Raw genomic sequence first — 17216 nt, 5'->3', positions numbered from 1 at the left:
TTGCTGAGGTATCACAGCTCTTAATGTAAGTTACTAGGGCTTTGAGCCTCTTGGGAAATTTTCTCATATATTTTGGAGTCTCTATTTTGATGCCAATTCCACTTTCTTTTTTGCTCCTTTATAATAATGTCTTAAAGTTATGTAAGTCCTGCAACTTTCATTATTCTTTTTCAAACTATGCCCAAACTTGGTCATTTTGAAAACCTACAATTATGCATTATACTGACAATACTGGAACAGGGACATGATATTTGCAGTCCCACTGGGATGACTTCCACAGTTAGGTCCTGGAAGGGCTGAGGGGCCTCCTAATCTCGCTTTTTGTTCCTGTTGTTTCAGACCCTTACCGTGTGCAGTCTACAAGTGGTGTCTCCATGTGTTTTCTCCAGCGTGGCGGGTCCATGGTAGTTAGGCAAATCATGTGGCAACCCAGACCTCTAAGAGCCAGTGTCCTCAGAAAACAAGGCAGATGACAAATGACATTTTATGATTGAGTCTTGGAAGTCACATAGTTTTTCTTCTCAACTCTGTTATTTGAAGCATCCAGAAGCCTACTCACATTCAACTGAGGATGTGGCAGGGAGAGCACAAAGATGCCATTTATGATGGGAAAAGTATGCGGTGCCATACTTAGAAAACTGCTCCATAAGCCAACTAGCAAAGAAGCAAGCGGGTGGGGGAAAGAAGAAATTGGGGAGAGGATATAGAGAATTTTGCCCCCAAGATAGATCCCACCTCTGCCAACAAAATAAAAATTGTTAAGCTTTCACTATATTATACATAGTAATGTCCAACAAATATTAAACCTTGCTGTAGGTATCCTTTTATTAGACATATGTCCAATGAGAAAAGGGAGAGAACTAAAATGCTGTATTTGGAATCCTACTACCTGGTAGCTCAGTTTCTAAAGGATGTATGTCTTAAAGAAAGGGACACTATATTTTCAGCCACAGCTTAAGTACAATTTTCTGAGTAGGACGTTGGGCCACATGGAAATCTCTTGTATCTATATAAAAATGCATGCATAAACTACAAAATGAAATATATAAAACAATAGTGATTTTCTCTGAATAGTGGGATTATAGCCAATTAAACCGCATGAAATCACCTGGAGCCTTTTGTTTTTAATCTGTCTGAAGGTTATTTTAGATGTTTCAACCTAATAGGGGCTTTTGGGTTTTTCTTCCTCATTCTTTATATGTTTTCCCACATTCAATTCAATAGGTCTATGGTACCTTCATAATTAGGAAAATAAATATTATCTTCAAAGAAACCAGAGTGCTTCAAAGAAGGCATGATTTTTCTGATTGTGCTTCAGTGAGACACCATCTCTGCAAGTACAAAAAACATAGCAGCCTTTAGATACAAAAATCTGCTAAACTACATTTACAGAAACCCGAGTCTATCAATGAGAACTCATACTTAAACAAAACAGGCTTACCTCCTGAAAGGAGAAACCAGGTGTTACGTTATAACTCTCTGAGTCCAAGAATAGACATTGGACTCATGTTTCAAAAAACGCTAAAGCAAGCTTTTAGAGATGGGAAATGTTTGCAAAGAAGGCAGCTGGGTTGCAGTATGACACAGCTGGGCTATTTCCTCCGGTTATGTGGAGAATAGTTCATCGCCAAGGATAAGGCAAAAAAAGTTCACCCAGGCCACCCCATAGGGTGTTTACTGGCATGTTTCCAAACAGAACAGTGGAGATGGCCACCAGGTTTATGGGAATAGTGACTGAACAAAGGTACCTGCTTTCCTCGAGACAAATTCCTGGAAGGAGAACTCATTGGCTCACGGGGTTGGAATTTTTTAAAGTTCTCAGTGTATACTGCCAAATTATTTCCAGGAAAAAGCTCAGTATTAATTCTTAATAAAATGTTATCACCACTTCAGGTTTTAAAGATACGGAGTTGGTTCTTTAAGAATTCTGCCTCACTAGCATACCTAGGTATGGGCGCCTGCATTTGTGTGTGGTAACATATTTCAGTTCTGGCATCCTTCCTATGCATTTTGTAACTGCATACTAGGGAGATAGGTTTTCTGCTAGGGAGAAGAGTGAATGAAGCAGGCATTGTAGATTCCCTGTGATATACAACAGACGGCTGTATTTCCAGAAGGCTGGAAATGTGCTCCAGCCTTCCTCCTCCTGCTGCTGCTGCTGCCGCCTGAGGGAGTAGCTGCTGTTACGGCCCTGATTTTAAGCAGTACTTTATATCTTTGAAACATCCAATAAGTGAAGCTGAAGCTAGCCTGAGGTACAGCAGGGATTTGAACTCTGGTGTATAAACACTCATGTGTAGAGGCCAGCTATTGATCCTCTAGCCAAAATGAAGCAAACAAAAACCCTTTACAGTCTAAAATATTGAAATTCTTCTATAGCAATGTTCTATTTTTCACTTCAAAATGTTTATATAGAAAGTAGAAAAGATGCCTTCAATCAAAAACATTAAAATCATTAAATAAATATTAAGCTACAAAAACCTATCCTTTCTAAACCAGAAGCCTCATTAAATTGTGTGTGTGTGTGTGTGTGTGTGAATTTGCCGTTGAAAATCTATCTACCAACAACCTGTACTTTCCTTCGATGAGAAAACCTGTCTTAAAATTTAGGAAGCACTGACTTGATGAATAATTTATGCATTAGTCAGTCACTCTAAGATGGAGAAAAGGGAAAGAGAGAGGGATGCTATTTCCACTTTGATTTTTCCATAACTACATATCCCGTGGGGTATATTTTTCTTAGATGCTTGCTTACTTTCTTCTCTGCATTGCTGATTGTCTTGCTCACTCTTACCAAAACCAATGCTGGATTTCCCCAAGGGAAAATAACACAGTGGGGAAAGTTGCCCGTGACACCTTTCTGCCTCCAGTATGAAGCCCTCTTTACATACACTACATTGCTCTCAGCAAGTATGAAAATTAATGCAAGCTATTAAAGTATCATCTCTCACCCAGGTAGTTACATTTTAATATTAGGCCCTTTAAGAAAAATAACTGCTATAAGGATGTGAAAGAGAGCCTCTCTAATTAGAGTGGAGATTTTAAATAAATAGGAGAGGGATGTGTAAGCAGAGATCTTTTTGGTAGCTTGGAATCAGTTTCCAAGCCTGTAGATATTCGAATTTACTCAGTATCTGTTGGTGTATGATCTCCTGCCTGAGTTAGCCCACCTCCCATTCCTAGGATTGAAAAAAACCTGATCAGATTAGCCTGATGATGGTCCGTATGCAGAAAACTACAATTTTTAACCATCAAAGTCCACTTAAATGCCATCTGTTTCATAAAGCCCTATCTAGCATCAGTAGTCCCTCCAATTCTGACTCCACTGGCAGAGTGAGATTTACAGTTCTGTGTTTCCAAAATGCCTGTGGTCACCAAATCCACTTTGTAGGATGTACGACTCCATATTATAATTAATATTGTTAGGTCTTTCTAACTCTTTAGACATTGATTTAAGATTAGTCTACCTAATCGAGTTGGTGCTCAATAAATATTTGGATGGATGGAGGGATGGATGGATTAAAATAGGTCATTGCTATTTTGCTATTTTATATAGCTGAAAGACACGGTAGATTGAGAAAAATGTGCACATAGGTTTTCTAATAATGGAAAACCACTAAGCAACATGATTCAAAGTTTGAACTGAAGTCTGAAAGATACATTTTTCTCAAACATGTTCTTTGTCCCCAAAAGTACTTCTGCCATATTTCATCAGTAGGTAATTCACAAAACTGGCAAGTTTGCATTTACAAGTCATCCTTGGATATGTTTTCTTCCTACCACTAGCTGAGTGATGGAATGAGGGTGAAGCCATAGAAGTCTCTGAAATGTCATAATCTATAAAACATCAGTTATAGTCCATGAGCTGGACAAAACGATGTTGCTGGTTAGATTCAGGCCAAGAAATCATCAAGCACCCACAACTGTGCTAACCAATTTTTAAAAAATCATGAAACAATTTCTTCTCTCAGTTTGAGAACAGGACCTTTTTCAGGAGGTTTGTTATGTAACGTAGATCTGCTCTCACTTTCTGGGAGCTTGCCAAGATTGAAAAGGGAAGTGCCAGCCTAGGGAAAGGAAGACTGTTCTTTTGCTATTGCCAGCTATTTCCAGATATGGAAGTGCAAAAAAAGCCAATTCTTCCAAGATTTATAGCTATGTCTAGCTGGTTCACTCGAGTACTTTGAAAAATCTTCAGAGATATGGTTTCTTTGAACTAAACCAGATTCCAAATCTGTGGAGAGAAAAAATAAAATAAAACAGAAATAATAACATATAGCCCGGGCCAGGTAGCTCAGGTGGTTAGAAGAGCATCGTCCTGTCACATCAAGGTTGAGTGTTCAATTTCCAGTCAGGGCACATACAAGAATCAACCAATGAACACATAAATAAGTGGAACAACAAATCAATGTTTCTCTCTCTCTCTCTCTCTCTCTCTTGCTTTCCTTCCTCTCTCTCTCTAAAAATCAATAAATTAAAAAAAAAAAACACATGCATACTCTTAAAGTCAAATCCTTTGGACCATGAATTTGCATAACTTATCAAGTAAAAATCAATAAACAATGCGTACAGTGCTGCCTAAAATGTCATGGCCCACTCTGTTCAAAATAAATTTATACAATTATTCTCCAATTATTTCTCTGAGCTTGCATGACAAAAACTATAGTAAGTAATGGAATAAAAACATACCATTATTCTAAATGAGTTAAAAAGACTACTGAATTTCCAAACTCAGAGGATCATTGAAAAAGAGTCACATGGTACCCAAGGCATTATAATTAAATATTCACTATATTCTCCGAATTTTTACTATATCATCTTGCCAGGGTATGAACTTTTACAGGAAATCTTTAATCAGTTGAAGAACTATGAGCTCAGCACATGAAAGAAAAATAAAACAGATACTTGTTGAATATCCTGTATGTTTCAGACCCCTTTGTAGGTGCTGGTGACATATATGCCGTTGAATGAAGCATGTGACATTTCTACGACAATGACTTTACTTACACGCTGTGAAGAGAAGACAGGCCATAAACTTATAAAGAAATGAAAGCCAATGACAATGACTGATTTTAAAGAATAGTATAACAAAGAAACTATAAGAAAAAGGGGAGTGAGAAGGGACAAAGGGCTGTGGGAACAAATGGTTATTTCAGTAAGATATGCACCCAGAATAATTGATCATGCTTGAAGATGATCAATGTCATCAGGGACACAATGTTTTAAAATGAAATTTTAACCTTTTAGCATTCACTCTAAAATTCGTATTTCAGTGTTTCTTCTTTCTGGTAAGTTTCTAGGGTGAAAGAATTCACTATGAAGAGGTTAGTCAAACAGAGCACCAAAAAGACAGAATCACTTTTATATTTTATTTCTTACTTGGCCTGGGAAACATGTTTGAAGAACAGATCTAGTGATTGAGTGCATACGTCAAATAGATATATTAAAACCTTTACAATTTTTTGGTAATGCACCTATAACTTCAGAGAATGAGTGGGACACACTTGGTGCACTCTAAAACACTAATTTTACACCCTAAGGAATATTGTGGTTACAATAACTGCTGAACTGATTCACTGTTTTTTTTTTTTTTTTGTAATATGTGAGTGTATAATTAAATTAATGTTATGTATTTTGGAACAAATACTCCATCCAGCTTTTGGCCTTGGCAGCCTGAAGAATCCCTCCAAATGGATTAGTATCTGTGGTGTTTCATGGACTATTACAACTTAAGAACTCGATGGGGCATTTAATTGACTCCAGTGAGCCAATGTAAATTTACAGATCCAAATAGTACATGTCTTGAATTTACAGTTAAAATAACCATCAAATACATCCTCTAATAGTTCTCAGTATCATGTGTGACCCAGCCTTGCATCTACTGACATTTAGTATAGGTATAAACTTTATTTTATTTATTATTTCTGAAAATCATCTGAACAGACTTTTAGTAAAATAATACTATGCTCATATGATCCCTGTGATGTATAGATTATCCACCCTTGTCTTGACTTTTTAATGGTTATATTCCAGACTACAAGATGAATTCTTGGAAGAAATTTTATTTAAATCAGTGAAGGCTGCTCATTGAACAAGCAAAAACGTATTTATATAGCACAGAAAATAAGCACAGATTAATAATAACAACAACAACAACAATAATAAAGCCAACCACGCTGCCCATTATACTGCAAATTGTAGGGACTAATACGAAACATCTGGCTGAGTGGGAATCATTAGGATTTGGTTTGCATATGTGTTCTAAGGTTGTCCTTGCCTATGGTGCCTTACATCCGCCTGAGGACACTGGGATAGATGACTCAGATGGGCAAAGGCAGTTGGGACAGGTCAGACCACAGAATTTTCTGGAGAAACTGAGACAAACAAATGATTTAAATTACCTTTAGAGAATTTAAATATATAGATGCATTTAAATACGTATCATTCTCCTATAATGAAATCAACTGAATAGGAGTTGAGGACAGGCCATAATACTAAGTAGCAGTTGAATTTGAGACCCTCGAATAATTGAAGTAAAGCAGGTTATTAATTTGAGGAATCAAGAGTGAGATCTTTTAAAGTATCTGGGAATTTTAGAAAACATTTAATCCTAACACAGCCTTTAAATCTACTTTTAACCTCTACCTCAGAAAGCTTCCGATGTTCTACAATCTCTTTAACTGGTGATATACAACAAATAATTTTAAACTCAGTTGTAAAGTCTTGTGTATCCTTAATTAGACTCACAGTTAGGAGAGAGATTATTCTGTGATTTAGTATGAAATCTAGAACTTCTGTCCTTTGCTGTTTTTATTTTTGGTGTCATGATAATGTTATAATAATTATTTTCTGCAAATTAAACAATTTTACATTTAGATGAATAACATATTTCTTTTTTACTCTACTCTGGTCATAAATAAATAATGTACACAGAAATCCAAAACACTTATTAAAATTCATAGATATTTAGTGAGTTAAAATGTTTGAATTGATTGAACACATTTGTTTGTTTTTAAAGACATCATTTTAACATAAATTTCTTTAAAAAGGGCTTTGAGAAAGTTTGGATTAAGGTATATAGAATGGAACATGCATCTAGAATAGTAAATTATTTTCACTTTCCTCATTTTTCTTTTTTCTATGCTAAAGCACAGCATGTTGGACATACCATCAGACACACTGCTTTGTCATTCATAAGGCCCAATAGGGTCCTTCCCACCTGTGTGTGCCTCATTTACACACAAACGGTAACCCAGGGAGCTACCAGAAGTGGATGGTCTTAAGACGTCTGAGATATTACTATTCTCCCCCGCTTCTGCTGCCCAGAGGAGAAGCATCTCTCTTTTCCCTTAGCCTCGTGCTCCCTGGAATCATCCCAACCCTTCCCCACTACTATACCTTATTCTGGAGGTAGAGCTGACAAGTACCTCCATTTATGTTGTTCTGCATTGAGGTTATCTTTAGTTTTTCTCCATTATAAACAGCACCACACTAAAGAGCTTTGTGCATGAAATGTCCTACATGCTTCATATTAAGAGAAACCAATATGAAACCAATCTCTGTCAATGTGAACCCAGAAGGCATACCTACTAGATATGTGTCCTCATGTAAAATGATAAAGGAAAAGGTGGAAAATGTTTATTTTATCTTAGTTACATACCCTTCTGCCTCCTTTTAATTTTAAGTTCTTTGAGGGCAAGGATTATACTTTGAAATTTTTACATTTCTTGTGTGTCCAGAATTAACCTTTCGTAATACTCTATAGAAGTCTTAAACTGAGGATGCAATGGCTTTGAATATCCAGTCAAGCAACATCTGTTTTTGCCTTCACAAACTACACTGCATGTAAAGGCTTTCATTGCCTGCCCCCTACTCCTTACACACAGTACCTGCTTGTCAACAGGTGATGCGTTCTGAGGAGAGGCTTGCCAAAGGGATTTTCCCTTACTAGCCTCCTCTTTCCATAGGTTCCCTACCTGTAGCATATCCTCAATTATGATGCCCCGAGAGGTGATTGCAATCACTGAGATGAGGTGTCACACCTGGAATTCAACTCTCTTCCCTCACCACACAATTTCCCATAGTTGAATGTCAAATCTAAGTTTATGACTAAGGAACTTTGTTATTTTTTTGAAGTCAAATATTGTGCTTAATGTTAGTTTACCACTATGTTTACTGCTTAAAATATAAGTAGATGTGTAACATAAAGTGAAACTTATATTTAACTTATATGTAAATATAGGATGAAACTAAACTATTTGAAATCAGAAAGAATTGAGAAAATAATGTAATTGAGAGGATAGAATGCATGGTCTTATGATATTCCACTACTACTTTTAAGTAATCACTTGTATTTTTAAAATATACAAAGAAACTAGCCAAGCTCTCCTGATCTCTGTGTACTATATTCTATATAAGGGGAAAAGTGCTCTCTAACTTTTTTACTTTATTTTCTTAATAGTGTGCATTGGTATGTATGTATTTGTATGTATGTTTGTTTGTGTATGTGTATACATATAATACATACATTATATTTCAGAGTTTACTATGTCAAGCCTATACCTGCATCCACATAGCCAATGATATTCCTGTTTACTGTTGCAAGTTTATTTTTCCTTAACTCTCATGTTCTCAGTAGTAGCTCATTCACATATTTCCTTACTTTCTTACTATGATATTTTAATGTCTGTATTTCTGCTCTGTTTCAGTTAAGCTAAAAAGAGTATCTTTTGGAATGATTTTTGTTTTTTATTATTTTCCCAAGAAGAGCTCACTGAAGAGGTTAATGATAACATGTTTTAAATGCCAATTAAAATGTCATTTAGAAACATTACAATTGTATATCACTTTAGAAGAAGCCTTTTATTCAATCATAACAACAGTTAAATATAATGAAATGCTTTGTATTTGACATCATTATCCTAGCTTTTCTTGTAGCAGGGTTATATTTTCATTGAAAACAATCAAAGATGATATTCAAAGTATAGGTGATTTAATTTATCCTTATGACAGATTTTAGTTACTGTTTTTAAAAAAATAACTGTGAAAATATCTCTTGCATAAAGAAACTCTAAGAATCTAACAATTAACATACATTTTTCTAATAATTATCAAGGTATCTAATTGCCATTTGTTTAGCTTTAACCGGGAACTTTAGCACACTACAATTTTTATATAGTAAACCAAAATTTATGGCAGTTACACACTCCCAAAGTGATGAAGTGCTGAGAGCCATTTTAAGGCATGGGAGAAAGGCAGTACTGAAAGTAACGCAATGTGATATATGTCTTCTACGGTATCTAATAATAAGAGCTAACACTGATGCCAAGTTCTTTTCTAAGTCCCGTAACATGTCCTGACTTGCTTGATTCTCACAGCAGCTATATGAAGTTTGTACTATTATCTCCAGCTTTCATATGGAGATGGATGGATACACTGAGACTGAGATGCATTAAGTAACTTGCCCTAGATAACACACTAGCCAGCAGAGGACCCAGGATTCATATCCATCGTGTTTGATGTTTAAAGTGAGACTATTTGGTATTTGAGAAAATAATAGACATTTTAGTCTGAGACATTAATTTAGGGATTTTTTTTTCAACATTCCTAAAGTGTATTCCATGATCAGTGGTTCCACCGAATGGTCTGGGGTAAAATTTCCATACTCTAACAATTCAAGGAAAACAAAAAATGTAACATAACGTTTTCCCCTTTACTCCTTGAGATGTGCATTGGGCATAACAGGGGGTCTGAGAAAAAACCTCTCTAAGCGAACTTGTTTCAACCCGTGATTTCTAGCCATTACTGACAACCACTGTTGAACACACATCTCCCAGCCCTTGGGAATAGCGTTCCTTAGAACATAAATGCTGAGGATCCCCAGCCCTACTATTTGGCAGTTAGAAAACTGAGGCCCAAAATGCCTTCAGGACCCTGAAATCTTACCTTCCAATCCTGTACATATTTTCCTCTCACTCAGCTCTTAAATCAGCCTGTAGGCATAACTGTTCTGCTCTTTTAAGTTTCTTCCAGATTTCCATGTTGTTTAATCTTTTCAGCAAGAAAGCCATCATATAGTGAAGATACATGGATGGAATAGACAGAATGACTGTATTCTAATTTACTTAATATGAAGTATCTACAATCAAATTTCAATTTAGGCAATGTTTAAACATTTTTCTCACTGAATACCCCATTTATTTTAAAATATTATATATCTAAAAATTAGAGAAAAAAGGACTCACACAAACAACAACAACAAAAACCTCTAGGAGAGTCCTGAGGATGTAGAGAATCTATCTGGGGGGTAATGGTCATAGGCCATATGCACATTTCACCACCACAGCTTTATTGCATGTTATCATGGAGTTACCATATATGGCTCAACAGATTATTATATATTCTTTCTGACCACTGCATGTTTTACCATTTCAGTTCCTCCGAAGATATATGACATCTCAAGTGATATGACCATCAATGAAGGAACCAATGTCACCCTTATTTGTTTGGCCACTGGGAAACCAGAGCCTTCCATTTCTTGGCGGCACATCTCCCCATCAGGTAAAGCAGAAATACGTCAGTGCTGTTTGTGCTGTTCAGTATTCTCCTGTAACCTCGCCTGTTCCAAACCGAAGAGTCAACTTAGTCCCTTCACATCTTACTCATGAGGACGTCAGGATGCATATTTTTATATCTCTTCTTCATACCTAAAGACTTGTAGTTCACAAAAGTTAAGCGAACATTATCTGTCATAGCCCAGAATAGAACCTATGTCTCTTGGTTCTTACCAAGTTATGTTCATTTTAGTATGCTGAACAATCACAAATCAATACACCAAAGGCCCAAATGGAAATATTACGAGAGAAATATTTTCATTTAAATGGTATAAGCCTTTTATTCTATTGGCATTCACATGTTAATAGGCCGGCATGAGCTGCTGAGGTAATTAGTGGAGAATCACATTATACAAATTATGAGGTTGCAGTGTCTAATTTGAAAGTGCAGTTCAGAATCAAGGATCTAGTAGTTAGAACTAAATTTTAACTGATGAGAGGTCTAAAAACCCAAGAGTGTAAGTGACTTGTACAAGGTCACATGACTACATGGAAATAGGGGACATGACACATGTACAGGTTTCAGTGCACGTCATTCTACCTGAGGAGGTTGTCTGCTTGGGGAGGCTGAGGCTAATCATCATCAAAACACTTGTTTTCACAGCAAGAACTTGAAAAAGAATCAACTTGTGTAAAATTTTAATATTTCAACTATAGAGCTTTGAATGTACTGTGAAAGTGAAGGTGGTGCTTTTAATGAACAGGTTGCCACGTTTCAAGTAATGAAAATCGGTTCTACTTTTTAAAAAAATATTTTTAGTGGAAATCGCTTCAACAAGGCTGTGGTGATGAAAATGCTTTTAAAGAAATCAGAAAGGCACATTTTATGTAGCCATAGCCAGAGTACAACTGGAACATCTATTTGTTCTGCTAATGCTTTCTTTAATATCACTTATCCTTAAGTGTCTTTCAGTTTCCTCAGTTACGCAGTAGGTCTAATGAGACTTACTCACATCATATGCTTAGTATTGCTATTAATGTGAGAAAAAAATCAATGTAACAGCAGTATACACTTATATAATATGCATTATGGACTCTATAATATTTCTGAAACACAAGCGTACTCCTGACTGCCAACACTTCACTCTCAAGAGTGGCTACAGAGTCATAAAAGTTGATACATGTGCACTAAATCAGTGGCAGGCTCTGTGGGGTGGGAGACAAACCCAGGACTAACGGTTAGGACACATGTGCTCCTACCTCAACGTCCCTATTTATCTGTTCAGCCAGTCCTAGTGCAAATCTCTTAGCCTCAGTTATTCTCAGCCGGCTTCCTACTTTCCAAAAATCAAATGATAATAATCCCCGGCTGTCCCGAGACACAAAATAGACAATAGGCATAAACACGCTTTAAAAAGTATAAGGTGCTATGCAAATGTATGACTGATTCTTAATCATCTTTCCAGGGATTTAAATCTGATATGGTAATATATTTTCTGTAAGACCAAGCACATAATTTACATCTTTATATAATTTAAGATTAATATGTTGGATTGACTCTCCTGCTTTGCAGTGCTTGTTGTTATGCATATTTTTAAATGCTTGGATACACTTTTAGTTTAATTAAATAGCATGAACGTTGGTTAGTGAAGTTATTAGAATAATGATAATGGATAACATCATGAAGCTGAAAGAAGACAGATTGGGTTTATGAGTTAAACTGTGCACAGATTTGTTTTCCTTATCCTTCCATACAGAGAAAATTAGTAAAATTAGCATAAATATTAGTTATTATCCAATGAATAGGGAGGCATGCTTATATTTTTATAAATGCACCCAGTAACGTCAAATTACAATTTACTAATGATTTGTATTCAAGGGCACGGCACTGTCGCGTCTCTGCTTTAAGTAACGTCCGATAATCCTATGAGCTCTTGTCAACTTATACATTTACACTTGAATTCAAAATGGTAAAATTCACTGATGTGTTTATATTTTACCCAAGAATGTCGATATTTTGTATGTTCTCCTCTTTTCTTTTGCTATATCACAACAGAAATGGGACTCAAAACAGCAGCCACCATGTAAACAATGTTTAGTGTAAAAAAAAATAGATACAGATACATAGTTAACCCTTGAATAACGCAGGGTTGAGAATTGTTGACCCAGCACATTCTAAAATCCACTTATAAATTTTGACTCCCTCAAAACCTAACTTGTTGCTTGGTATCTAAGGGGCTATTGGTTCCAGGACCCCCCACAGGTACCCAGATATGCAGTTACTCAACATTCCTGTATAAAATGGCCTAAATCAGTACATATAGTGGGCTCTCTGGAATCAGTGGACTCTAATCTACAAATCAGAATTAATACAGGCACTTATTGGAAAAATCTACATGTATGTGGACTTGTGCATTTCAATCCCTTGCTGTTCTAGGATCAAATGTGCTCTCTGTCAACCTGAGAAACAATGGCTAGGTTTTGTACCTGTGATTTGTTTGTATTTTTTTACCAACATCTTTGGTAATTTTTGCCAACTTAACTCATGGTCTATTCTAGTTTTAAAAATCAGTAAGAAATGTGTGGTCACAGAATAATAGCTTGACAGAGCTTCCCCCTAAAATACAGAAAGCGTAGGTTGTGGTTCAGCCACATCGCAGATATCACCTGAGCTAGCTGGAGTTGCTGTTTCACTTTTTAGTTCAAACAACTCAGTGTATTTTTCCTAAAAGCATCGCTCTTAAGAAGTTTCAGGATATATGAGCTTCCTTGGAGTTTACTTATACCAATGATTTCTTTTTTTTATTCTATATGTAGGAATTAATTTCAAATTTATACTTAAAAGTTATTGCAATAATCATTTAAAGAACACACTATATTTGTTACTCAATTCCATTCATAATCATTTTTCCCTTTTGCTTCATCATTTTCTGTGCATAGAGTATGTAGAAATATATATATATATATGTATATATATATATATATTCATTGAATCATTTGAGAGCAACCTGTATACTTCATGCTTTTTTCTCCTTAGTTGTTTCAATATGCATTTCTGAAGAATTAGGACATTCTCTAACAAAACCAGTTTTTAACTTTCATACATCTAGCATTGTTCTTATACTTTTATTGAACTACTATTCATCTTCCAATTCTGTCAACTGATTGAATAATGTCCTTTATAAAATTATTTTTCCTCAGTACAGAATCCAATATTTTATTTAGTTGTCATATCACTTTAGTCTTATTTAGTCTGGGTAATAACTCTTTAGTCATTCTTTGTCATTACTGGACATTGACATTTTCAACAATACATGTACCCCTTGTTCAAAATAGAGTCTCTCTCATTTTGAGTTTGACTTGTGTTTCTTCATTAGATTCTAGTTATGCCCATCTGGAAATAAATAAATGAAGTTGTAACCTTCTCAAGGAATGATAGCCAGAGGCACGGGATATCCATCTGTTCCTCATTTGTGATGTTAATTTCTATTACCCAATCAAGATGTTATCTGATTTCTGCCCTGTGCGTTACTTTTTTCTTTCCCCATGTTACCAATAAGCAGTAGGGGAGGATTTTAAGGCCATAAACACAAGTATCTGCTATTCATCAAACTTACTCTTATATTTAGCATTATCAGTGAATCTTTTGTGCACCAATCTTTACCCTAATGATTACAAAAAATTATTGCTTTTTTTCTAGCTGAAGCAATCCTGTAACTTTCACCCATTAGCACTTGGCTTTCTGCTGTACACAAGAGCCTCATTTTCCCTTGTTTGTGATTTATGTATTTATCTACTTATTATGTCATAGACTTATGGATTCCTAACATTTAAAAATAGTTATGATTCATTACCATTCTCATTATTTTGATGCTCAAACTGTCCCTGATTTGGCCATTCTGACTCTGTGTCACTGTGATAGGCCACGTCATCTTTTTTAGCATTTGCATATTTCCTGGGTGACAATATATGCCGGGCTCATCTTGTGTCTTTCCTGCCCCAGCTCTGAAATCAGCCATTTCCCTTGCTGCAATTACGCACCATACACTTGCGATTAGTATCATTATATATCGGTTGAAAACAGATAACGGTTGATCTGCCTTACAGCAAAATTATCAGAGACTCAGAGACCTAGGCTACTTCCTGTGATATTCTAATAACCACAGACCTTAAATGACCTCAGTGCAAAGGACAAATCATATTTTATCTAAAAGCAAGCATGGAACAGGGCCAGCAAAGTTGTATATGCAAATATGAGCTAATAGTAAAAAATTATTTATATTAAGAAATAAATAAGGACGAATTTGTTCTATTGCCAGAGATTTAGATAATTCATACATATTTGTTTACCAGAGATCAAATTGTTTTGACTAATTTCTGACTGGTTCCTTATCTACTCAGAAAATTTGTGAGGTTTAAAAAATATTCCTAATATAAAGTACATGATTTATTTTTATTCCTACCAGTGATTTATTTTGCATCAGATGATACCGGAACATCAGTGATTAAGATCATGAACATTGATGTCAATCAGAATTAGATCTAAGACACAGCTCTTCCTCTTAACAAGTACAACATCTTAGACAAAATTGTTAACCTCTTTAATTTCAAATATAAAATGATAATAATTATACCCAATTCACAGAAGTATTATGAAGATTAAATAGAATAGTATAGAATATTGAAAAAGTTCATGACTTATGGCAAATATCCCATAATATTAACTATTAATGTACTGCTCAAATGTGTTTAGTTTTTGACCAGATAGAATCCCCAACTCTGTTTCTGAAATTGAGTGGCCTATTTACAGGTCTTAAATGCAATTCACGTAGCTCTTCTCGAATAAGAGTGTTATGAAGCTAAAAATCACTTTGAATTTATGGAGAACATTTACAAGCTTACATAAGCCACTTGATTTTTAATATAAAGACAAAATAAAAATTTAATCACATATCATTTTATCAATAAGTCTAGCTTCAGTCAGAAAAAAATAGGAAAAGTTAAAAGATAAATTTTAAAATGATAGATTACAGATAAAAAATGCGAGGCATTTTGAAAACCTCTGTCAAATTTTTACTTATTATTAATTGTGGTTTATCTTAATCTCTGTTTCCTAGTTTATTCCTATTCCTTGATATCTGGAATCTCCAGAAATGCTCTGACTCTATCCTGCTGGTGTTTATTTTCTGACAAAGATACTATGTTGGCTCTGAAGCTACAAAAATGAGATAAACAATGGCTGTATGTCTCAAACTCTTTGCTGTGTAATTTCCATGTGCCTAGTGCCTTTTGGCAGGATATTCCTATCCTAATTATCCAGAGGAGTTAACACTGTTACCTAACTCAACATAACGTCTGTTCAGTGAGGTCACCTTTCTCCTGTTATGTCCTGGATTACATCCCTTCCCATTTTTTTAGATTCTTATTTCACTTAATACCCTCTTTAATCTCTTCCTTTCTATTGACTCCTATTGTCCACATTTAAACAAGTTTGTCACTCTTTTCTGAAATCAGCCCTTTGATACTTACCACTATTGTTTAATAAACAATCATTGGGCACTTATAAAGGAGAATACTAATAAGTGCTCAGAAATGTAAGAATACAAACAGAAAGCCAGGATTTTGAGAAAGTAAAGGGGGAAAGAGTTTCCTGGAGCAGTGAGCAATGTCATTCAGGTCAAATAAGAGCCAGATTGTTACCGTTGTGTTAGATTGCTTGGTGATCATGTGACAATTCAGTAACAATGAGTGAGAAACACAGTGCTGAGGATTAAAAGCAAATGAGAAGTGAAGAACTAGACATGGAGGCAAAACTATGCATCCAGTTAGTCTAGAGAGAAGTCTGATTTCTCTACTTTTACACATACTGTTTCTGCAATTAGCAATATCCTTTGTCCCTTTGTCCAGGCAACGATCTCCTCGTTATCCTTCAATGTTTTATGAAACCATTCTAAAGCATCCCGGGAAAAGTCAGGTGCTTTTTATCTTCCATAGTTGCATAGTACCTTATGCCACCAGTTGAGTGAAACTATTCTCAGAATTATAGTCATTGGTTTTGTTTGTCTAAGGCTTATGGGACAAGGGGCTCCTTATGTTAGGAAACAGTGTCTGTTTATAGTGGTATCCCATTGCTTAGCACAGGGCCTGGCACAAATTGGGCTCCACAAATATTGCTAAGTGAAAGAATGCTGTTCTCTGTTCTTGCATTCCACATGACTTTAGAATTAGACATTAAATTTTGGTAAGAGATAACATGGTACTAATACAAGCAAGTATTTTCTTTCTGTTACTTACCCATTACCTAACCCTCTAATATAAATACAAAGGTATCCCTACACATGAAGCAGCCTTTTGCTTTCCATTTAGCTTCAATATGGCTGCACACCTGTGAGACTGAGATTTGTTTTAAGAAATATGTATTTGGTTGTTACCCTTGCACAGAGTTCCTAAACCCCTTGGAATTTCCTAGACGATGAGAGCATTAAAAACGTCTTTTGTTTTTGTTATGAGGTGAATTTTGACCACCTGTGGACAGGAGCCGGCTGTCAGGACTGTCAACCATATAATTGGGGGGAGGGGGGTGAAATTTTTACTTCCATTCCCCTGATCTCTGAAGAGAGAAAAAGAGCTAGAGGTTGGGTCAGTTGCCATTGGCCATTGATT

The 17216-nt window shown here is 35.6% G+C and overlaps 1 protein-coding gene across 2 annotated transcripts in view; it reads left to right on the top strand.

Moving 5' to 3' along the window:
* NEGR1 (neuronal growth regulator 1) overlaps positions 1 to 17216 on the top strand; it is an 837263-nt gene that overhangs the window by 456182 nt on the left and 363865 nt on the right. For both annotated transcript variants that reach the window (XM_024565484.4, XM_045199587.2), the window contains exon 3: positions 10435 to 10560. In XM_024565484.4, the coding sequence (XP_024421252.1) occupies positions 10435 to 10560 (126 nt within the window). The remainder of the gene's footprint in view (positions 1 to 10434; positions 10561 to 17216) is intronic.

Source organism: Desmodus rotundus, chromosome 3, assembly GCF_022682495.2.
Source record: "Desmodus rotundus isolate HL8 chromosome 3, HLdesRot8A.1, whole genome shotgun sequence".
In the NCBI taxonomy this organism is placed as follows: domain Eukaryota; kingdom Metazoa; phylum Chordata; class Mammalia; order Chiroptera; family Phyllostomidae; genus Desmodus; species Desmodus rotundus.
Note: the sequence above shows the minus strand (reverse complement) of the source record. Positions and strands in the feature narration are given on the sequence as shown.